The 23,543-nt window shown below is 44.0% G+C and overlaps 2 protein-coding genes across 4 annotated transcripts in view; both read left to right on the top strand.

Annotated features, from left to right (window-relative positions):
- Positions 1 to 22,937, top strand: part of TRAIP (TRAF interacting protein) — a 39,717-nt gene extending 16,780 nt beyond the window's left edge. For all 3 annotated transcript variants that reach the window (XM_061617774.1, XM_061617773.1, XM_061617772.1), the window contains exons 7-16: positions 6,527 to 6,621; positions 7,129 to 7,242; positions 8,211 to 8,298; positions 9,092 to 9,181; positions 9,379 to 9,467; positions 10,201 to 10,353; positions 11,260 to 11,305; positions 11,812 to 11,937; positions 19,718 to 19,768; positions 21,246 to 22,937. In XM_061617774.1, the coding sequence (XP_061473758.1) occupies positions 6,527 to 6,621; positions 7,129 to 7,242; positions 8,211 to 8,298; positions 9,092 to 9,181; positions 9,379 to 9,467; positions 10,201 to 10,353; positions 11,260 to 11,305; positions 11,812 to 11,937; positions 19,718 to 19,768; positions 21,246 to 21,365 (972 nt within the window). In that variant the 3' untranslated portion in view covers positions 21,366 to 22,937. The remainder of the gene's footprint in view (positions 1 to 6,526; positions 6,622 to 7,128; positions 7,243 to 8,210; positions 8,299 to 9,091; positions 9,182 to 9,378; positions 9,468 to 10,200; positions 10,354 to 11,259; positions 11,306 to 11,811; positions 11,938 to 19,717; positions 19,769 to 21,245) is intronic.
- Positions 11,963 to 18,928, top strand: LOC133380462 (uncharacterized). Its single transcript, XM_061617775.1, has 2 exons — positions 11,963 to 17,950; positions 18,585 to 18,928. Exon 1 carries the CDS (start codon positions 13,264 to 13,266, stop codon positions 14,188 to 14,190), a length of 927 nt encoding a protein of 308 aa, XP_061473759.1. The 5' UTR covers positions 11,963 to 13,263; the 3' UTR covers positions 14,191 to 17,950; positions 18,585 to 18,928.
- Positions 22,938 to 23,543: the final 606 nt, after the last annotated feature.

Raw genomic sequence — 23,543 nt, 5'->3', positions numbered from 1 at the left:
CAAGTTTTCTCATCCTAATTCCCAACTTTTGGTTTGTGAAATGGCAGTGTTACTTGGAAAGGTTCATTCATATAGGTAAGCACAGTAGGGTTGGTAAGAATACTCTGTATCGTCTTTGGGTTGCAGGTGGTTTTGGTGTCCTAAACCTGAAACTGTATTGTGATGCTTTTCAGTTGAAACCACTTGTGCGTGTCGTCAAGCAGTCTACAGGGATTCCTTGGCTGCAAGCTGAACTGCCACTTACTAGGGTCAACCCATTCTTACCTCTTTCCTGGCACTCCATCACATTAATAATCCCTTTTGGATGGCAATGCTAGCCACCTGGAAAACCTGGTCAGAAACATTAGCAGCTCCCCCTTCATCTCTTTTCTGGAGCACCTGGCTTTTTCAAATACAGATAGACACATGCAGTATAAAGGCTGAGCTGCTAAGGGAAGTTTTATATCTGTGCCTTTGTTGACAGTATTCTTAGAGAGGGGGAAGGGTTGCAATCCTGTACAGCATATGAGCATCTTTGTTTACATCGGATCCCAATCTTAAAGGAGTAGCTGTATCACTCTACAAATGCCTTATTAGCAAGTCCATGGGCAATACTATGATTCTAAAGGCAGTCTGGGAAGGAAATTTGGGTACTCTTATTATGTTCTCTGAGAAAAGGTGTGGACCAGGCTCCCACTGAAAACCACCTCTGCTAAAATCTGCTAGGTTGCTCTCAAAGTGATTTTTCAGTGGCACTGGACACTAGTGAATCTCCGTATTAATAGACGCTTAGCCCCCAGCTGTTGAAAGGGATGTCATGCCATAAGATTCTTTATTAATTTATGGTGGGAATGTGCTCCTATTGGGTAGTTTTGGAATTTGATCTTCAGTTCTACTTTGGACATAGTAGGTCAACATTTATCCCCTGACCTGGTTTTGGTATTGCTGTCATTGGAATGCAATTCTAACACCAAGGTGTTACATACTCAGTGGCCTTTCTGCTATCAGCTGCTAGAATGGAAATCTCTCTGCACTGGAAAATGGGATCTGGACGTGCTTTGCAAAATTGGTTGGATAGAATGTGGTAGATCACCTTATTGGAGCATCTGACACAACACAGTCGAGTGGTAAGGGGGCAATCTAAAAAAGACAAAATCAATACAGTGTGGTTTCCCTTTTTGTACTTTGTAAATCGAGATTCTCATATCGTTCAATCCCTAGTCTCACGTGTTTTTCTTTGGAGGGGTTCAGTCTGTAATTGGCAGTCAAATGCATTGTTATAATTATCTGCTTTTCTCTGGTGGAAAATTGCTGTAAAACTACTCAGTATTTCCCTATATGTACTATGCTTATAATAATCTCCAATGTTTTCTGTGGTGTTTTCTGTGTTATTGAAAATAATAAAACATAATTTTTAAACAAAGAAATTGTAATAACCCCAACCTCCACCCTCAGAACCTTTGACTAAAACTCATTGGATGTATAGTAGGGCCCTGCTTTCTGGCGCTTCGCTAATGCGGCGGTTTTGAATTGTATCCATGTTCCATATGTTTGGCGCTTGTTCTGTTTTTGCGTTGGAAAATTGCCAGAATACAGAGACGGTGAGTGCACAAATTGATGGCGCCTGATGCCCTTCTTGGACTCAGCTAGTGAGCGCATCGTCAGAGCTTGGAAACGTTCCTTTTTTAAATTACAGTTGGGCTGATGGGAGTTGTAGTTCAAAAAAGAAATGTTTCCAAGCTCTGACGACGCGCTCTGAGAATGGGTGTCTGGCTCCATTTTATTGTCAAGGGAGGTAGCGGAGGGCGGGGGAGCGTGTGAGCGAACAGGCAGGGGGGAGAGTGAGCGGACAGGGGGATGAGTGTGGGAGGAAGGGGGGACAAGGGAGGGATGCAGCGGAGGGTGAGCAAGTGCATGAACAGGGAGGGGGAGGGGGCAAGGGGGGATGACCAAGGGAGGTGGCGGAGGGCAAGTGAGCATGCGAACAGGTGGGGGAGAGTGAGCGAGCAGGCGAGGGGGGATGAGCGAGGGAGACAGCGGAGAGTGAGCGAGCAAACAGGCAGGGGGAGGGCGAGTGGGCAAGGGGGGACGAGCGAGGGAGGTGGCGGAGGGCGAGCAAGTGCGCTAAAAGGCGGGGGAAGGGTGAATGGGCAAGGGGGGATGAGCAAGGGAGACCGCGGAGGGCAAGCAAGCAGGCGTGGGAACCTGCCTCCCTGCGATCCGCGGCAGGGAACCTGCCATGGAAAGGGGGCACTACTCCCCCGCCATAACGAGGGCGAGTGAGTGAGGGGGAGAGGGCGATGCACGGAAAAGCAGAACATCGATCAGCTTTTGCGTGGGGAGCTTCAGGGGCCAAGCACTGTCAGCTGGAACTCCCCCACTACAGCTGATCGATGTTCCACTTTTCGCTTTTTGGCAGGGTCTGGTCCCTAACCTGCTGCATAAGTGGGGCCCTACTGTAAAAAGATAGACTGTTCTAGTCATAGTTTTAAATCAATGCAAGTAGAACATATATTCCCTCAAAGAGGAGTTGCATTCTCCCCATGCATCCTGGAGATCATGTTGGTGCAAACATTCCATCATGAGCTCTCCTATGACTGACTTCTGTGAGTGCTGTGATCAAGTGTTTCATCCAAGCATTCATTCAAACCACCTCTAAAGATAATGTTTGCTTTCTTGAAACTTTGTAAAGTGGGTAGAGTCTATTAGAGAAATTCTAGCTGCCCTGTGTTTAGAGCATAGATACATCCCAGTGCCGGGTCACAGCTTCCTAGAGAGTCCTGAACTAGCAGAGATCTGCCCCTCGGATCTGGTACATAGTCATTCACCTCAAACAGGTACTTCTTGGCGGAAATAACAATCACTCCCTTTGACTTAGAGATGCCGGGAGCATAAACCTATTCACAGAGCCAGGAGCCTTTCAGTACAGGCCGGCCCCGCTTATACGGCAGGTTCCGTTCTGAACTGCTGCCGAAAAGCGGAACCCATTGACAATAATGGGGTGCGTTGCGTGAAAATGACGTCAAAATGGCGCGCGACGGAAAAAAACGCCGTAAACGCGGAACAAGCACCTTAATGCAGGGACTTTCCCTAATTGAAAGCCGCCGCATTAGTGAATTGCTGTAAAGCGGGGCCCTACTGTAGTCTGAACTTAAGGCTTTTCCACTGGTGGTTCAGTTGCAGAAAGATGACAGGCTGCTCCTGTTTGAAAGCAGCTTCAACCCTTGCTGTCTTGACTGCCAAGCCTAGCTCGTTAGTATTTAGCAAGACCACTTTAATCCACTTAAACCGGGCATGTTTGTGTTAAAATTTATTGCCTATTGGAGTCCATTATAACAATCTCAGGACCTGAAGTGGAAAGACTATTGAATTGCTCTGCACGGGAATGTTTAGCTAACTGGAACCAACTAATATCCAAACAAAACTACAACTTGAAATCCTTAGAGTGAGATACTCTGCTGTCCAATGAGGTTATATGTACAGTGGAGATCTGTCCCAAGTCACTGAGGTCTTTGGGGGTCAGGGAGGGTTTATATGATGTCTCCATAACTTCCCCAACCACAGGATGCATGTGGAATGAAAATCAAACTTCAGAATAACATGGAGCAATCGCCTGTTATAGTAGAAAGGTATCCAAGCAGTCAGCCTTACTTTTTGGGTTATGGGGACCAGATTGCCTGTCATTTCTCCCCCTTGCTACTTCCCAGGGCAGGTTGTTGCCTTTGCTTGAGCCCACCACTCTGGAACAAGAATCTTGAGATCATGAAGCAAGCTTTCTGCTAGTCTGTCATCACTGGCTGTCAGGAATTTGCCTTTGTCTGGTACTATAAACTTAAAGGGGAATCCCCCAGTGATAGCCTGCTTCAGTACAGTCTTGTAGGGGCGAAAGGCCTGCTGGTGTCCCAGAATTTTGAGACAGATGTCCTGAACAACTTCTCAGGCTGCATTTCCATATTTCAACTTTTTAAAGTTGTGACGGGCTTTACAGATGGGTTCACCCTGTGGTGTTGGAAGCGAAGCACTATATCGTGAGGTAGATCAGCAACATGGGCCCTCAGAGTGGGAACCTTCTGTGTACATTCAATATCGTTAATGGAAAGAGGGAAACCCAAATATAAACTGTTCAGCTAATCAATATGAAAGTTAGCCATACCACCCCCTTTCCTCCTCCTCTGGGACCCCCTGTAAGCAAAAGATTCTTCTTATGCTCCTGGTTCAGCTACTCCTCTGTTCTTTGCTCCAGGTCATTGATCTCCATTTTTAAGAGCTGGATCTCAGACTGATTGCCTATCCTAAGATTCATAGCTTTGTTGGCCGTTTTCATTAGATCAGCTAGCTGACTTGAAACTGCCTCAATTTTTCCTTCCAAAGACTGCAGAGCTGCTATCTAGTCTGCAGCTACAGCCCTCCTAATTTTAGCAGTGTACTCATCTGAGTCCTCTTTTTCATCAATGACATTTGTCAGCTTCGTGTGTTTTTTAGGTTTAGAGCTGCCTCTCGCCATGACAGTCTCTTGGGCCTTATCTGATAGCTCTGAATATGTCAGCACTGAGGTCAAACCTTGCTAATTTATTTTTGGGTCCCTGCATACTCCACTGCATTACCTTTTACTCTTTGGCCTTTTTATCAATCAAAAACTTGTTCAGCAGTTACTCATTGCCTTAAATGTCCTGTGGTTCCCAAAGACTTGTCTCTAAGTCGCCAATCAGCTCTGCACTAGCCACACCCCCACAGATGCTTGTTTTTTAGACAACTGGTCATATCTGCTTCTGTCCCAAAAATATTAATTGAAATCCCAAAGTACATTTAATTTCATCATAACTCCTGATATGGTGTCAAATTGATCTTCTAGGGAGATGAGTGAAATGTCCATGGGTCAAATACTATGATGAGAAAAGAGGCTAAGCTGAAAACATAATTTGGCTGTGTGACAGTTGAAGACAATTGAGAATTCCCATGTCAAGATGCCTTTTTGCAAATGATTTGAGTTAGATTGGTTATAACAACTTGTTTCTGCCTTTAGATCTCTGTTGATATGAATGGTGTTTTATGAGTTGGCAAGTGGAAGAGGTTTGTTTCTGTTGGTACTCAACAGATGAGGCATTTTGGGATGCATTTTTAACGACTAGTTCAGAGGGAGGCTGAGATACGCAAATAATTCATGCTGTCTTTTCATTGTTTTTCCATATTCTAACTTCTCCCCGGACACTGGATATTTCAGTGAAGTGTACTTTATTTGGTGCTTTAAACACTGCATTTGCTCTAAGACACTGGGGCTAAACCTGTTAATTATGTAATCTAAGACAACTGCACCCCACTCCAGGTTTGGAGGAAGATTTCAAATGTTTTTGCGTCTTTTGTCGAGTTTAAAATTCTTTCCAGTTCTGAAATACAGAATTGCGGTTAAATACGTTTCCATGCCTGCTGTCAATCTGGGGCATGTACCAAATGGGAGCGCTTTGCTTTTGTTTCTTGGCTGTGCTGGAAAAAGCCTAACAGCAGAAGCTAAATCCACTGTGCCCTTCCTATTCTGGCCATTACATGCATTAGGGATGTACTTACTGGCTAGATGCCGCTGAGGAGTTTCTAGTGGCCAGTTAAATAAATGCAAGTGTTAAAATGGAAGTGTTGGAAAGAGTTGTCAAAACTGTGGATTAATAAAAACTGGATACCATCTATGGCAGTTGAGATGAGTCCTCACCAGCAGAGCAACATTTTAGGTATTCATTTTTGAAAGTATGTGAGATGGTGAAGTAGTATGTTAGCAAATACATCTGGAATGCTACACCTTCTGTGTGGCGTAAACCTTAAATCATCTTGTAGATATTCTAGTCTTTGACTAGTCTTCTCTGAAGTCTGATCAAACAGCTTTGCTCCTTTCCTAGTTTTCAGTGCAGAGGGCAAGTAGGCAGGATCCTTTGAAGATTGTACTATGCTGACCAACCTCATCAAAGCATAGAAATCACAAGCGTATTGAAGGTTTACTTCCTTTAAATCTGCTGAGGAAGCTCCCTAAATACACACTGCATTGATACTGTGCAGGTCACTCTATATTCAAGGAAGCTGTGCATTTTAATGTAAGTCTGGAAGCTGTTATTTTGATAGGGAAAGTAGGCTAGGCTTTCAGTAGCTGTCTCCTCATGCAAGAACTGTAAAATGAAGGGAAGGAACTTGTGCAAGTTATTTTCCTGTTCACGAAAGAGAATTCATGATATTGCACAAGTTCATTTCTGACATGTTGCACTTCAGTTAAACCACATGCATGAGATGGTCATTTCCAGATAATGTATGAGTTGCCACAAAGTCTTCATGAAGCACATTTTTCATGATGGAAGTGGGAAAAAAGTATTTGAGGAAATGTTTTCTTCTCTAATTAAATGCTCCTCTCATTTGTAAACAGTGGTCTAAATTTATAAATATCATGACTTGAGAAGTTATATCCATGCACATACCATACATCTGAAATCTAGAGTGTGGGCCATTGAACTAGCAAGGGCATTGCGGAGCTGCCTCTTACACACAGATAATGTTTCTTTTCTCTTCTCAGAAACAAATGAAGTATCTGGAGCAACAGCAAGATGATGCAAAGAGTGCAAAAGAGGAGGCCCAAAGACTGAGAAATAAACTGAAAAATATGGAGAGGTCAGAATACAAGCTTTGTCTCTACATATGTTCCAGTTATGTTGGGAGATTGCTTAGCAATTTTGCGGAGGATTAGACTAGGGAACCTTTGAGATCTTTCAACTCAAAGTCTGTGACTTTATGGTATAAATAAACACTTAAATGTTGTGTTGTTTTCAACACTACAAATGGGCTCATTTCTGAGTTTGTTTGCTATAGGGAACTTAATATTTGTAACTCCTGTCTATATATTTATTAATAATATTTATGTACCACTTAATATGTGAAATCCCTAAGTGGTTTTCATGAAACACACTTAAAAAAATATCTTGCAGCAGTACAATTCCATTGAACTGAAGCATGCTAGTGTGCATCTGAATCCAGCTACGTTGGAGGGTGGGGGAGTCGTTGCCAGTCTAAAATACAAGACATGCTTCTTCCAGGACGAACTGTTCCTGTGTTTTGTGTACCATGGAATATCTGCTGCTGGGCGGGAGGACTACCCTAATCTACCTCCCTCTTTTCTAGGATTGAGACGTTGCTGCAAAGTCAGCGCCCTGAGGTGGAAGAGATGATCCGTGATATGGGAGCAGGTCAGGCCGCAGTGGAACAGCTTGCCATTTATTGTATCTCACTGAAAAAGTAGGTATATTAAATAGGGTAGCTTATTGACTTAGATATATGTGTACATGTTACCCCCTAAAGGAAACAGTGGGAAAGGTTATTGTGTAGGTGCTCTGGCAGAATGCTAGTTTCAACACTAAAACTTGGAGAATATAATTAAGGTGGCATAGATGGAAGCTTTCAGCACTGCAAGTGTGCTATTGTTGCATTAGTGACACATCCATTGCTATGGAAACGGCCTTCAGAGCTTTGCCGGAGTGCTTAGGAGGTGGTTGTTTTATGGGAACTGAGGGGATGTACGATTGTCATGGTTCTGAGTGAGGCAGCATGGCCCCTGAATATCTCCCCTGTACCAAGCAGAGTGCTTTACACGGCTGTGGCAATAAGTATGGTGTAGTCGCCAGTCCCTACCGTGTGCACTAGAGGCCTTTCTATTTATACCATGTATAATTAACAGTTTGTGCAAGCAATGTCGGGTAGCGAATGGGTAATCACGACTTTTAATAATGAGCTACAGCATGAAGTACCTGCATTGTAATCAGTAACTTCAGCACTGTTTTATAATAGCATTAAAATACTTTTAGAACCTTAATCATTTTCAAAAAAAGGAATTGTTGCATCTCATTTCAGTAAAGGAGATGTAAAATACTGCACACAACTAAAGATTGTTTAAACACCCTTTGCATTTTGATATGGAATATACCATTCTGCCATTTTTGTGCTTGCCTCAACCCAAACAAAATGATGCTGTTCCCCTGAAAGCATATTTTCTCACCTGCTCTGTAGTGTATCACTGTTTTAACACTGTTCAAATCAGTGTTAGCTTGTTCCACACTGTCTTCTCCCTGGAAGTGCTTGCATATATAACAGAAACTTCTGCAACCACTTAAGCTGTGAACTGGTTCTTCAGTCTAAATTTGGTTCTTGGCTGCAGCTGTTTGCTTGAAAGCATGTTCTACAGATTGACTGATTTGAGCCCTTTCCAGGGAATATGAGAATTTGAAGGAGTCTCGGAAAGCATCAAATGATACAATAGAGAAGCTGAGAAAGGAGTTATTTTCTGCTAATCACAAGGTAAAGGACATGTTAATACTCCTGCAGATACATTGCAGAGGCATTTATGTATAACTCTTCCTCAGTACTGCAACCTAAATAAAACATATTTTGCTTTAAAACAACTTGAAGCATTTACATCAGCTGTGTTGCTACTACTGTGAGCTTAGAAGTTCAGCTACAGCTTCCCTAAGCCTGGTTAATATGTCTTCATAACATTAATCAGACTGCCTACATAGACACTTGGTGTTCTGTCTGAATTCTTAGACTTCTCTGTAACAAGTATTGAAACAGCTTCTATTGAATCATGGTGTTATACGTATAGCATTGCACAAAGACTGTTTACTGTATTAAAAATCAAAATGCACATCTGTCTCTTGAATATTCTTCTGTATTAATATCAGGAAAAGTCTAAATTTGTACTGTAAACACAGCAAGCCCTAGACTGTAAAAATAAGAAGGGTGGGAGCAGGTTTCTCTATTGAAAATATACTGGGATGGATCTTTTATATTTTTTAAACTTCTTACAAACACTCTGAATTATTCTAAGTGCTGCAGCCCTTAGTTGCATTTCATTGACACTTGAAGAGATGAGCCACATTGGAGCTCCCTCTGCAGGTAGCTTGAAAAAACAAGAAGCTCTTTCCATTTAGGATGTCATTTCTTATAATAAGCTAAATTCTTACATCCCAAAATCTTAGAATATGCATTTATAAAACATTAACCACTGTAAATATTTGAGCACTTAAAAACTTGGTGTATAGTTGTCCCACATAATCTACTAGACTGCTGATATATAGCTTTTAATATCTAGTTACAGAAAACAGTTCTAGAGTTGGAGAAAACAACAGAAGAATTGAAAAGCACCCAGACAGATCTGAGGAATGCAGATAAAGAGATAATGGTGAAAACCTGCTGTTTTATTACTGTGGCCCTGCAGCTATCATAATGTACAATCCAAATTCCTTTCTAACCTATCCCATTTGAAAGGGGGGGCATACTTAGTTTCAATATGTCTGTATCTCTGTAAGAAAGAATGTAGAAATCTTCGCTTTGGCAAGTTTTCTAATGTGTGTTACATTCTGCTCTTTCTTTCCAAAGAGTTTGAAAAAGAAGATAAGAGTCCTGCAAGATACCATAAAAGTACCATCATTAACCAATGAAGCACTCGGCCGGCTTGTCTTGGAAAGGTTGGTTTAGGAGAATTCAGTGGACTTTGATATAATAGAGATACTGTACCAAAGATTTTGTACAATATAAGCAGATAATAGAAGAATGTTGTACATACCTTCCTGAGTTGTCCAAAACCAAAGTGAAGAACAAAATACTGAACTGTAGCTTAAAGTAGCAGGTGATGGGAAATGCCTCTATTCAAGTCCCTGGAGAACCACTGCAAGTCACAGTAGGCAGTACTGGGCTAGATGAACAAATAGTGACTTGCAATGGTTCTCCAGGGTCTTGAAGTGTTTCCCATCACCTGCTACCTGATCCTTTAAGCTACAGTTCAGTATTTTGTCATTCACTATAGCACCATCCATACCAGCCCAATATAACTGTACTCAAGTGTCTTTTCCCTGCTTCTGTTGTACCAAAGACTAATCTTCTAAATTTCCTAAATAAATGTAGGGCTTCCTTCAACAGTCCAGTTTTACAGTAGACTATTAAAATTGGCATATGAAGATTCCAAGCAGCCTGATAGTAATTTCAGTAACTTAAACACTTTGCACATGTTGCTAGAAAGTGGAATTTACTCTCTGAATTTGTTTTACAGTGTCCATTTTATAAAGCCATCTCTTTCCTCCTTCAGACATGAAGCTAGAATTTAGGCTGTATAGCATGTGGAATGAGCTGGAAACTGAGGTGGAATCACCTGTCTGACAGTGTAGTGCTGTGTTATGATACTTGTGCAATTTGGCATTTCAGCCCTGTTCCTCTAGAATTTCTAAATCCAAAGCTTCACCAGCCAGCTCACAGTGATGAGATCGACCTGAATGCTACCTTTGACATACAGACACCTACGCATCTGCCTCACAAGACTGTCCTTGCTCCTGCCAAAAAAATTAAACTGGATAAAAAGTTGAGTCACAGTTCCTTCACTTTTTATTGACCCTATGTTTGCTCTAGGTCTGTCCAATATTCCCACTTCCACATGTGCTGCAAGTACATCTCCAGCCATTTTATGTTCTGTGGCCATTGCTTTACACTGAAATGTCTCACTGAAAAGCTTTTAATCATTGCAGAAGTTTGTCACAACAAACATACCTTGCCTACTGTGAGTACAGCTAGACTTCATCTCCAAACCGGGTTGCCTATCACATCATCCATCATTGTTTTCAAATGTCTCATTTATAAAGTGCCTCAGTAATTAGGTGCTATACAGTAAACTCTAAAAAGGTAATTCCTAACCTGCAAGCTTGCAATCTAAAACAGACAGAACCACTCTGGAGTGTATGGGGAAGGAAGGGCACAAATCCAAGCTGCATAACTTGCATATTAATGAAACTTTAGTTCGCAGATTGACATGCTAAATTAGCATCCCTTGTTAGTGCTATTTCTAACAAGTACTTTATTTCTGCTCCCCCTGAACCCCAAAGCCAATGAAAGAGGACTTTTCCTACTTGTATGAAGACTATGGTTAGTGCTTCAACAAATTGATAAGAGTGACAGTGAGGCAAATTCTTCTTCCTTTGCTTGTTGGTTAGACCAGAGACTTTTCTCTTACTAGCCAGAGGAAAGAGCATTATTGTAACATTTATTTAACTGAGTCATAAGAAGCATACATTTTTGTGGTGTGTCCACAAGTAACCGCTGATGAGAGTTGTAGTCCAAAACATCTGGAGGGCACTAGGTCGGTGAAGGCAGTTCAGCATGTTGGTTTAGAATCTGGGCCACATTAAGTTCATACATGGATTTTCACAAACTGATGCCTCCATCTCCAAAAGACAGATTAATTTATTAATTTGTGCTATGTGTGTTTTTCAGGGCACCTGTGAAAAATTTATCAAGAGTTCTGAAAGAAGCAGTGGAGGTATAGTGACTGCTAACCTGAGTAGTAATTTCTGGAGAGGAGTCTCCTCAATCTACCACCTTTAGAGCTATTCTGAAACATAGCTTTTCTCCAAACAACCAAACCCTTTGCTGATCTTAAAGTAATACATTTTTCATATTCTGTGCTTAGACAACATTAAATGTTGCTGCTAATCCTGAGAGTTGTTTAAATGTTACTGTTAATCCTGAGAGGTGTTCAGAAGTCAACCTATCTACTGATATGTATTCTGAATTATCTGGGGTTTTTCATACTATTCTCCTTTGGTCCATCATCTAGTACCAGAGCCAATGACTTTCAAGCTTTAAACCTTCCAGTTCTCTCTATAAATAATTCAAGAAGCTGCATCTGTGGAATCTTCCACTTACCTTTTGCACAATATATGGGCTAAATTGATTCTAGCACACTATTATTTAGTGTTGCTTATGTTTGGTTGGAAATGTGAGTACTTCAAGTTTAACTCTTCTACTTTTTAAAACATGGTTCAGAACTGCTCAGGTGACACAGATGATGAGCATCTAGAAGATCTTTTACCTGCTTTCATTAGAAACTCAGTTCTGTCCAAGAGGCCACCAGTGAACAACATGCTTGCACCACAGAGGAACACAGGAATAGTAAGTACAAATAGGACCTGCAATACAGTTTTGCAGAGTGGAATATTCCTGCTCAGTCGGCTAGCCAGCAGCTAGCTATGCCCACTTCCTGGAAACTCCTTTTTATTCCGTTTTCTGACAGGCACTTGGCATTCTGTGGCCACTGAGCATGCTTAGTCCTCACTTTGAGGGGGAATTGCTTTCTCAGTGTGTGTTCCTTTTAAAAACAACAACTGTAGTTCTGCAACCTTGGGGCTACACCAAGCAAGCTGATATCTCTCTGTGGCCCTGTTTTGGCTACAATCTTGTTGGCACTAAGCAGTCAAGTTCACTTTTAGAGAGCCCTCTCCTGCAATAAAGCTGGATGGAATTAGGTTTAGACACTTATGTCTTCTAGGTTGGAGAGCTTCCTTCCCTGTACCTGCATATGGTAGGAGAGTTCACTATTTACCCCCCTGTTCAGTTCCCCTTTAACATTTACCCTGAATTCTGTGAATTGGCCAATGGCTCAAGTGCCTAGCATTCTAGTGACCACGGCAACCAGAGGGGGAGGTGTTCTCTGTCAGCGGAGGAGTGGACCAGACAGGAATGGGTTAACTCTCCTGGAAGCAGAGTCAGCATTATAACACAAAAGTTTAGCTGGTGGCCGAACGGAAGGGGAGGAACCTTCTCCCGTTCTCCAGTTTTTGACTCTGCCTTCAGTGAGCAACAGAGTCAGCCTATTCCTCCTGGGTCCCCATAAGGGATTCAGGAACAATTTTAGCTATTTTTTTTCTGCTCAGAGTTTGTCATCATCAACTGCAGTCGAAGTGCACAGACGTCTGCTTCTCTTCTTTCACTTCCCGCCCTCAATGAACAGTCAGATTGGAGGGAGGAAGAGAGGGATTGTTCTTTCTGAAGAGGCACTGGAAGTGGCGGAGGCCGGGATCTGTCTCGTGCCTCCCCCTGCCGTCCCTTATTGAACGCTCTTACACAGTCTCAAGGAGAGGGAAGCTTTCAGAAGCGTTTTAAGACCTTGGAGGAGCAGAGATTGGTCTTTTGCTATCCAAGGCGTTCTGTTGATTAAAAAAAAAACCCTGGGGCAGCAGGCCTCTGCTAAGCATGGTTGGCCTCCTTGCTGCATTGTTCTCAGGTAAAGCCACTAAGCTTTCTTTTTCTAATCAGGGGAGGGGGAAGCTCCAGCTCCAACCTTTTTCTCTCTTCAGCTGTGATTTTTAACTATACCGGGGGGAAGAGATAGCCCTTCTCGTGCCTCTGCAGAGGAAGGTGAGTCCCTGAGTGTGTGGGGGGGAATCTACATCTCAATTAGGCAATCCATTAGTCACTCTAGCCTCAGTGGCAGGAAGCATGCTAGACTCCCCGCCTGAAATAGTTTCATTTCCTCATCTCCCTTCTACTCAGCCGGGAGGAGGGGAAGATGCACACGTGGCTCCTGCAGGAAAAAAGTGCGCCAAATCTCACCATCTAGATAAGCCCTCTACCTCTGCGGCTGTGTTGGTCTGGTTTAACAAGGCCATGGCAGGGGCTTCCTTAGGCAAGCGTTGGGCCCATGCACATAGGAGAAAAGGCTCCAAGCACTCCAGGGCACGATGCCATGATTTCTTCTCATTTTCCTCCTCTTCCTGGGAGGCCAGCCCAGTTAGGGAAAGGGGGAAGAGTAAAAGAAGGGGCTCCATACAGAAACGTAAACCACACAAAGATAAATGCAAAAGATGCTCCAGCTCTGGGTTCCCACCTGACTGCCTTTCCCTTAGCCCAGGCTCCTGGGGGGAGGATGCTGACCTTACAGCAGTGGTACATGCTCTGGTAACCTCACGTTTGGATTACTGTAATGCGCTTTACGTAGGGCTACCTTTGAAGACAGTTCGGAAGCTACAGCTAGTGCAAAATGCGGCGGCCAGATTGCTAACAAGGATCAAGCGGTCCAAGCATATAACGCCTGTTCTGGCCCGCTTGCACTGGTTGCCAATATGTTTCCGGGCCAGATTCAAAGTGTTGGTATTGACCTATAAAGCCTTATACGGTGCGGGACCACGATACCTTGCGGAACGCCTCTTCCGATATGAACTGGCCCGTACACTACGTTCTGCTACGAAGGCCCTCCTCCGGGTTCCAACTCACAGGGAGGCCTGGAGGGTAGTGATGAGATCTAGGGCCTTCTCAGTGGTGGCCCCTGAACTATGGAACAGTCTCCCCGAGGAAGTACGCCTGGCGCCGACTCTGCTCTCTTTTCGGCGCCAGGTCAAAACCTTCCTATTCTCTGAAGCATTTTGAGTTAAATTGATTTACTTTTAAAAATGTTATTGTATTGGATTTTTGATTGTATTATTTAGTATTATTTTGTTATTTATTGGATTTTTTATGCTATTTTATGTTCACCGCCCAGAGAGCTATTGCTAGTCGGGCGGTATATAAATCTAATAAATAAATAAATAAATAATCAGACTCAGAAAAGAAAGAAGGGGAACTCTCAGAGGAGGATTCCCTTATGCCATCCCCAGTGCATAAGAGGCTATATTCCCTGACTCCTATCCTATTTTGATTTCTAAGGCTATGGCCTGCCTTCAGTTAGAACACCCTAAGGAAACTCCTCAGGAGGGGGAACTAGAGGAAGGGGAACAGAGATCTTCAGACATCTTCCCCAGGTCAGGGGATCAGAAGATTGTCATTCCCTTTCCAAAGTTCTTCAAGGACATTGTTAAGGAAGAATGGGATCACCCAGCCAAATCCAAAGCGCCACATGCTCTGTCCAAGAAGCTATATGCTCTTCCTGCCATGACCATGGCAACCCTTCAGGTCCCGGCCATTGACGAGCCTGTGTCTGCCCTCAGGGCCAAGACAGCTATTCCCAAAGAAGGAGCAGATACTCTTTCAGACCAAAGTGACAGGCACAGTGAGGGTATCTTAAAACGCACACACGAAGCATCTGCATTGGCCATGAGAGCTTTGGCAGCCAGCTCCTTCCTGGCATGGGCTGCAGTAAAGTGGGCTAAAGTGCTACTATCAGAAGTGCCTCCTGATGCCAGACACATCAGGGAGGAGCTGCACAAATTGGCTAAAACAGCTGAATTCCTTGCAGATTCCTCCTTAGCTTACAGAACTCAGCAAGAGCTCTTGGATATGGAGTGGTAGTAAGACGCAATATATGGCTGAAACAGTAAGAAGTGGACCATTACTCCAAAGCCAGTCTTGCAGCTCTGCCCTACGCAGGTGGGCAGCTTTTTGGCAAGTTTCTAGAGTGCCACTTGGTGGAGACCAAGGATAAAAAGAAGGCTCTTTCTTCCGCTCCCAGGAAGGATGAGAAATCCCGTAAGAAGGCTTCACATTCCTTTTGTCCCAAGGGCTATCCAACTACCCAGAGGACTACACATCAGTTCTGGGGGTCCTGGAACTCTTCCTGGAATTCCTCCCGCTAGTGCACCCGTTCCACACCCTCCAGTGGCGGGGGAGGCAACAAACATCGTCAAAACCCCAAGCCCAGTGTCAAGCAAAGCCATGCATGATGCCAGGACAGCCCAGGTGGGGGGCAGACTTCAATATTTTGCACATGCCTGGATGGCCACCACAGACAAATGGATACTGAGCACCATCCAGTCTGGCTACTCCCTAGTTTGCCACCATTCCTCAGGACATTCCTCATCAGCCGGAGAAGTGGCAGAGCACCCTGGATGCCATTTCTCACCTCCTTGATATAGGCACCATAGAACCTGTGCCAGAGTATCAGCGGTCCTCAGGAGTCTTCTCTGTGTTCTTTACAGTTCCCAAACGCAATGGCAATTACTGCGCCATCTTGGATTTAAAATTCCTGAACCGCTTCCTGCGGACAAAGAAGTTCAAGATGGAGACATTTAGGTCTACTGCGGAAGCCATTCAACATGGGGACTTCCTGGGATCTATAGATCTCACAGAGGCATACTTGCATGTCCCCATTCTCCAGCAGCACAGACGCTTCCTCCGCTTTGCGCATGGCCACCACCAGTTTCAATACAGGGCCATGCCCTTCGGCCTTGCCTTGGCCCCGTAAGTGTTGACCAAAATAATGGTAGCAGTAGTGGCACACCTTCGCACTCAGGGAGTCCACATATACCCTTACCTGGACGACCTTCTGGTGAGGGCCTCTTCAGCGACAGTGGCGCAATGGGATCTCCAGACTATCTTCCAGTGTCTGGGGAACCACGGCTTCATCATCAACAGGGACAAGAGCCATCTGATACCCACCCAGCGCCTTCAACATCTGGGAGTGGTCATCGACACAACTCAAAGCAAGCTCTTCCTGTCCACTGATCGCACGGACAAGCTCCTGCGCCCAGCTGCACATGTGCCTGCAAGGTAGCCAGGCTCCTCTGATGGAACTGGCTCAGATGCAGGGCTCCATGATAGCGGCCATAGACTCACTGCTGTGGGTCCGCTTCCACTCAAGAGCCCTGCAGTGGCTGCTTCTTCCATCTCAGGACCAGATCACCTCACGCCAGCACTGGCTCATCACCCTCCCGAGGCATGTGCAGGAGTCCCTCCAGTGCTGGGGACGTTTACCCTCAGATCTCCAACAGTCTCAATAGTCATCACAGATGCGAGCCTATATGGCTGGGGGGTGACCTGTTGCTCCAACATTGCACAGAGGAAGTGGTCAGTGCAGGAGCTGTGCCAGTCAATCAACTGGTTGGAGCTCAGAGCAATCCAACTAGCACTCCAGGAGTTCCTACATCTTATTTATCAGACTCATGCTGGTATGCACCAACAACATCACAGCCAAATCACATGTCTGCAAACAATGGGGCACAAAATCAGGCCCTCTTCAGAGGAGACCAACCTGCTGTTCCAGTGGGCAGAAAGGCACCTGGCTTCCATTTCAGCCATACATGTATAGGGGATCCTGAACACACAAGCTGACTGGCTGAGCCGGGAACAAGTCCACCTGGGAGAGTGGGCCCTTCACCAGGACGTATTCCTAGAGATCACTTGGAAGTGGGGGCTCCCATGCATGGACCTGTTTGCCTCATCGGTGAATGCCCAACTGGACCAGTTCATGGCACAAGGCTGGGATCCACGTGTCCAGGACATAGACGCCATGTCAGCCCCCTGGTCTTGGGGACTCCTCTACGCCTTCCTGCCTCTACCTCTTCTGTCCAGGCTGCTGCGCAGACTCAGAGTTCTTCAGGCCCAGGTGATAGTGGTGGCTCCACACTGGCCACAGAGACTGTGGTTTTCCGACCTAGTGGACCTCAGCTCCAGTCTGCCGTGGCGTCTTCCCTCCAGACCAGATCTCCTCTCACAAGGACCCATCCTTCACCCAGACCGAGAGTGGCTCCAGCTTCACACTTGGAGGCTGAGCAACAGCGGCTAAGTGAAGAGGGGCAGTCTGAGAGGGTTGTTTCCACCATTCTGGTTTCTTGCAAACAATCCACCCAGAGAATTTACAACCTCACATGGAAGGCATTCAACAAGCGGTATAGACGCAGTTACCTGCCACGGAATGCACACCATTCTCAATTTCCCGCAAGACGGTCTGGACCAGGGACTAGCCCCCAACACACTCGAGAGACAGGCAGAGGCCCTAGGCAGTGTGTTTCCGATGTTGGGGGGCCATTCCATTTCCTCTTACCCTCCAGTCAAATGCTTTCTCCGAGGGGCAACCCTGCTGTCACCTCCAGTGCAACATAGGTTTCCCTCCTGGGATCTTTCGTTAGTCTTTAGAGCTGTCTCACAACATCCATTTGAACCAGCACGTTCAATACAATCAAGGACCTCACCCTCAAGACAGTTTTTCTGGTGGCAATCACCTCAGCCAGGAGGGTGGGGGAACTAGGGGTCCTCTCCATCCGGGAGGAGCTGTGCATTTTTCACCCAGACAAGGTGGTTCTTTGCCCTGATCCCAGTTTTCTACCCAAGGTCAATTCCTCGTTCCACAGGGGACACGGCATTTCCCTACCCAACTTCTGCCCCAACCATCCCATCACAGGGAGAAGAAATGGCACAAACTCGATGTCAAGCGGGCACTTCGGATCTGCCTGGACCGTACAGAACCATTCAGAAGGTCTGAGGCCCTGTTCATGTCTTTTAAACAAGGGGCGCAGGGATTATACGTGTCCAGGTCCACTATCAGCCACTGGGTGAGGGATTGCGTAGTTAAGGTATATCAGGCAAAAGGGAGAGCTCCTCCTCCAGGGATCACTGCACACTCAGAGGGGCTGCCACCACAGTGGTGCTCCACAAGGATGCCCCGCTGGAGGAAATCTGCAAAGCCGCCACCTGGGCTCACCCATCCACTTTCATTAAACACTACAATGTGGATAAATTTGCTTCTTCCGAAGCTGCCTTCAGCAGAAGGGTTCTTCAAAGGCTGGTGGCCTAGGTTTGCTCCCACTCAAGGATGTAAGGGGGGGTCACTGCTCAGGTACATCCTATTTCTGTCTTCTCCACTCCTGTGACCAAGAACGGAAAGTTGGACTTACCGTGAAGTGTCCTTCTGGTCAGTGGAGAGTGGAGCAGACAGCCCCACCCTGCAGCAAAAACCTAGGCCGTGGGGTGGGGAGGGCACCTTTCCGGAAACCCTCTGGCGACAGCTGGTCGCTCACCCTCTGGATAGAGTAGTAAGGGCTCCCTTCATCCCTTCTTGACACTGTGGGCTGATTTGTTAACGCTTGTTCTTATTCTATCCTCTGTTCAAGTTTCAAGTTCATGTAGGTGGAATGGACGGCTGCTCAGTACTCGGTTTTTTACAGCTGTGTCACAAACTGGAGAATGGGAGAAGGTTCCTCCCCCTCCTGCCGGCCACCAGCTAAACTTTTGTGTTATAGTGCTGACCCTGCCTCAAGGAGAGTTAACTCATTCCTGTCTGCTGCACTCTCCGCTGACCAGAAGGACTCTTCACTGTAAGTCCAACTTTCCGTTTTCCCCAACTTCTTCTGAAAATATTGGTATAACAGCAGTTCTCAGTTTCATGTATTCTGATGTGATTTAAGATATATGATCAATCCTTGCCTGTTTTGTGAATGTTTGGAACTATAGCCGTGATTTTAATAAGTGATTTGCAAACATCAATTGGTCCAGAAGGTGGTGGGCGGATGATTGTCTGGAGCTAGCAGGACAGACTGTATTATTCCAGTCTTGAGTCATTTTCATGGGCTAGCGATTTGTTTCTGGACTCAGTGTAAAGTGCTGCTTTTGGCTTTTAAAATCCTAAACTGCCTGGAACCAGTATATTTGGAAGTCTCCTCCTCCTCCTCCCATGTGTACAACTTCAGGATCACTGTTCAGTTTGAGGCCCTTCTCATATTCCCACTACTGGAAGAAGCTCAGGTGGGGTGTGTGGGGCTTTTCCATTGTGGTTCCTATGTTACGGAACAACCACCCCAAAGAAGTATTTCTCCATCTCATTTTTAGTTAAAGCATTTACATTTGATTGTTATATTCTGTCTGCTTTACATTCTTTTAATTAGCTGCACTTTTATTAGTCTGGTTTGAGGTTTGTTTACTATAAGCCAGCTTTTGTCTGCTTCTGGAGAAAGGTGAGATACGAATGTTATATATAAATTTGTTAAGCTCACTGCTTTTTATTGCAAGCAGACCAGCTTAGACACCAGGTTTTATTTATTTATTATTTGATTTATATTCCGTCCTTCCTCCCAGCAGGAGCCCAGGAGTTTTGTAGCACATTCTGATCACCAAATCCTCTCGCATATTAACCTGTGTGCCTACTTACACACTGAAGTTCTTGTCCCAATCCATAATAAAAATAATGTTCTCTGTGAGCGAGGCACATGCTTTTGCATTTATAACTACTGCATTCTATCTCTTCTAGGTGAAAATCGGGTATGATGGCTTAGGAGGCAGAACCAAATTCATTCAGCCTGTATCTTTTCCTAAACACTGTTCTGCAGAAACTAAGCTGATTTCTAACTGCAATATTTACTAGCATTGAATCTAGGATGATCAATGGTCAATGCAACAAAAGAGTAAGAAGTAATAGTGGCATTTGCTAAGCCTTAAAGTAATGTTCCAATTGGAACAATTAAGTTTTGACTTCCCAGTTAATTCAAAGTTATGAGCAGCTGAAATATTTATTTTTATTTTCTTAAATTTATATCCTGCCCTTCCTCCCAGAAGGAGCCCAGGCAGCAAACAAAACACTAAAAACACTCTAAAATATATTGAAAGCAGACTTTAAAATATATTAAACAGCTTTAAAAACGTATTAAAACAAAACATCTTTAAGAAGATATTTTTTAAAAGCTTTAAAAACATATTAAAAAGCATTTCCAACGCAGATGCAGACTGGGATAAGGTCTCTACTTAAAAGAGGCCTCAAAGAGTCTTCAGTAGGCGCTGAAAAGATAACAGAGATGGCCCCTGTCTAATATTTAAGGGGAGGGAATTCCAAAGGGTTGGTGCCACTATGCTAAAGGTCCACTTCCTATGTTGTGTGGAACAGACCTCCTGAAAAGATGGTATCTGCAGGAGGTCCTCACCTGCAGAGTGTAATAATGGAATATATTTGGGATTGTTACAAAAGAAACTAATTTTTCTAGTAAGACAAGAAACCATACTTTTTCTAGTATGACTTGGCTGCAAAGCTCTGCAGTTATTGGAAAAAGAAGCAGTCCCAGGAAACCTGGATCAAGATGTTTTCAAATCTCCCTTGTGAATCTATCAGACTGAATTTCACTTCTGCTATGGAGATTATAGAAATGCACTGCTTAAATTGTGTAAATATACACATTTGTGTTGCCTAGATACTGGAAAAAATTAGTAAACTGGAATTGGTAGCAAATTCTGCAGCAGATGTTAAATTTTTGAGAGGTTACTATGAGTGTAGATGTGCTTCAAGAGCAATGGTGTTTTTAGCATTGCTATGTTCACATTAGGCTTGATATTCATTTCCCTTCCCTTGTGCAGGGTTGAGGGGTCAAGAATAAAATATTTATCATCAAGAGTCTCTTTTCATAATGAAGTGTTGACCATTATTGTTTTAAAGCTATGTTTATGAGATTGGTAACTGCTGTGTTGCAATGAAACACAACCACTGTAGCATAGATTCACAGATTTGTGTAAATTATGCTAGGAGAGAAATCTGTCCATTACCGTCTCTTGGTTAGCCCCTGACCAGACAATGGGCATGATTTGATTATATGACCAACTAAAGCTTGATCTTTCTTCTCTGCACTTTCAGTTGGGAGGTTTGAACACTTTTCCACTCTGAAGACGGGGGGAAAGAAGGTTTAGGCCCCGGATATAGACCACGGTTTATATACATGTCAAATATCCTAGGGAACCTAAAGCTTTTCTTTTAAATACTTGGCCACCATTTTCCTTGACTTGTCTCATTTCAGAGTATCTCAGCAGAGATTCGCCCCCTGACTGTGAAGAGCAAGAAAAGAAGTGCTTCTAAGCAAACAATGACTGCAGCTTCTGGTATCAGTCAGACTAAATTAGACAGCTTCCTTAAGTAACCATGGATCTCTCTAGGTTAGACATAGATCATCAAAGGCCTGGGATTATCTGGTACAGCACGCAAAACAACATGGTGACCTCCAGGGAGCTGGGACAAGTGCACAATGGCAGGACTTATGCTCTCCCTCTGGCTTTCTGTTCATCTGACTCTTTTTTTCTGCAGATTGAACATGGAGAACTAGCTTTGCTATGCTTCCAGCCTTGAGGGTAGAGAGGCTGAAAAGTTTCAGTTCCAGAATACCTTCACACTCTACTGTTTTGTAGGGCTGCTGCTCGGTACTCTAGTCCTGGAAGACCGTGAAGGCCTCAGCTCCTGTAAGTTTGACAGTGGCATCAGCTGGGGGAGCGGAACTCCATCTGAACAAAATGGACGGTTTGAGGAGAGTCTCTTCAATAAAATATACCTGCAGCCCTGTTAGCATCTGTGACACTGAAACTTTCAAATAAGAAGATAACTCTTATTTGCAACTGTCCACTTCTGTCGGTGTCTTCAGTGATTGGATGATATACTCAAGGCGAGAACTTATGCAATTGTTCTTCTAACATTAGGGTACAAGGTCATGCCTTTTGCCAGAAAACTCTTGTAGATCTCTCACCTATTGATCTTCCTCTTTGGTGGCAGCACTTAATATTTAGTTAATTCATCCCTGTTCTTGGGAGTCTGCCCTTTTCCGTTCCAAGTGGCCCTTTTTGGGAGCAGCTTATATATTTGTCACAAGGAATTTCCTGTCTCTCTGAAGATGAACAGATTCCAATGTTTTTATGCTATATTGGCATAATCAAGCAGAAGTGATAGCATGCCCCTAAGCTTGCAGATAGGCATGCTTGCTGCTTCTACTCCCAGTTCACAAATCTGTTCTGTGCTAGAGTGTTCAAACTAAACTCAAGCCTGCTGCAGTCCTACAGAAGCAAACACAGGGGTCTCAGATGTCAGGCATTCAATTGTTGCCTTTTCCTCGAGTTAACAGTGAACTATACTTGAGAAAATGTTTTTGGAGGAAACTTGTTTGCTGTGCAGTAATTTGATGTCTTTTACATTGATTTTGGTCCTAGACATTTCTGCCCACTGTTTAAAACTGTGTAGCTATAAGATAGGTGCTACTTGTCCTAGAATATCTTGTTTCTTGCCTCCAAGGAGAACTTATAGAACACATGGACAGAGTTATTCCAGAGTTAGACTTGGCATTTCCTGAGGGAATAGGAAAATTCAGCTATATTTTATTCAGGAGAGTGCTACATCCTTAGTAGTTACTGTTGAATCTAGTCTTAAAGTGGTTTTGCCCCAAGGTTTAAGCAAAATCTTCCAGTTGAATCAGTCCATAGCATGAGTAGAAACTGATGCAAATTTTCTTGTTTGCTTCAAGAGATTCTGGCAGAAAGCACCTTTTGGCTTGGAGTTAGCCTGGTGTTTTGAGTTGCAGAGAAATTTTGCTCAGGATGCCCTCCTTAACCCAAAGTAAAATGACAGGCTTACCAGAGACATAAATGAATGAATTAATAATTAACTTGTGCTTAAAACTCATAACTGTAGTTTATTTTGAATAAATGTTGTATGTGCCTCATCTGTTAAACTGAAGTTACACAGAATTAAGATTTCTAAGTCACTCTGCTGCTGCAGAGGCTATACATGGACAAATCACTGGCTGTTCATCTAGGAGAAAGAGAGGACGGTCACAGCCTTATCTCAAGGTGAAGATTGCAGAGATAGTGATAAAACCAGAGCCTTTAGGTATAACATATAAAAACAGTCTTGCTATTATAGTGTTCTCTTTGCCAGTGGCCAACCAGATGCCCATGGAAAGCCTTAAAGTAGGACATGAGGACAATAGCCTTTTCCAGCTGTTTTTTCCCAGTGACTCTTATTCAGAGGCATGCTGCTTGTGATCCTGGAGGTAGTACACAGCCATTATGATTGATAGCCATACTGTAATTTTCTGCATTTCTTTTCCTTCTGACTCACTGCGTAGTTTCCTACCCAGAGCCAGGTGTATAGCTGCAACTCAGGATAGCCGTGTATCTGAAGTGGGTTGTAGTCCAGGTAAAACTTGTGCCACAATACACTTTAGTCTTTAATATGCCACAAGACACCTTGTTTCTTCTTTTCTATGTCAGCTGGAAGTAATTCCTACTCAGCACAGGACAGCTGAGTATAATCACTGTTTATATTATCATTAAAG

Source organism: Rhineura floridana, chromosome 3, assembly GCF_030035675.1.
Source record: "Rhineura floridana isolate rRhiFlo1 chromosome 3, rRhiFlo1.hap2, whole genome shotgun sequence".
Taxonomy (NCBI): Eukaryota; Metazoa; Chordata; class Lepidosauria; order Squamata; family Rhineuridae; genus Rhineura; species Rhineura floridana.
The sequence above is the reverse complement of the archived record's forward strand: the minus strand, read 5'-3'. Positions and strand labels throughout refer to the sequence as shown.

Bases quoted from the DNA above. Each gene is read 5' to 3' on its own strand.
- LOC133380462 (XM_061617775.1), top strand. From the start codon at position 13,264: ATGCTAGACTCCCCGCCTGAAATAGTTTCATTTCCTCATCTCCCTTCT.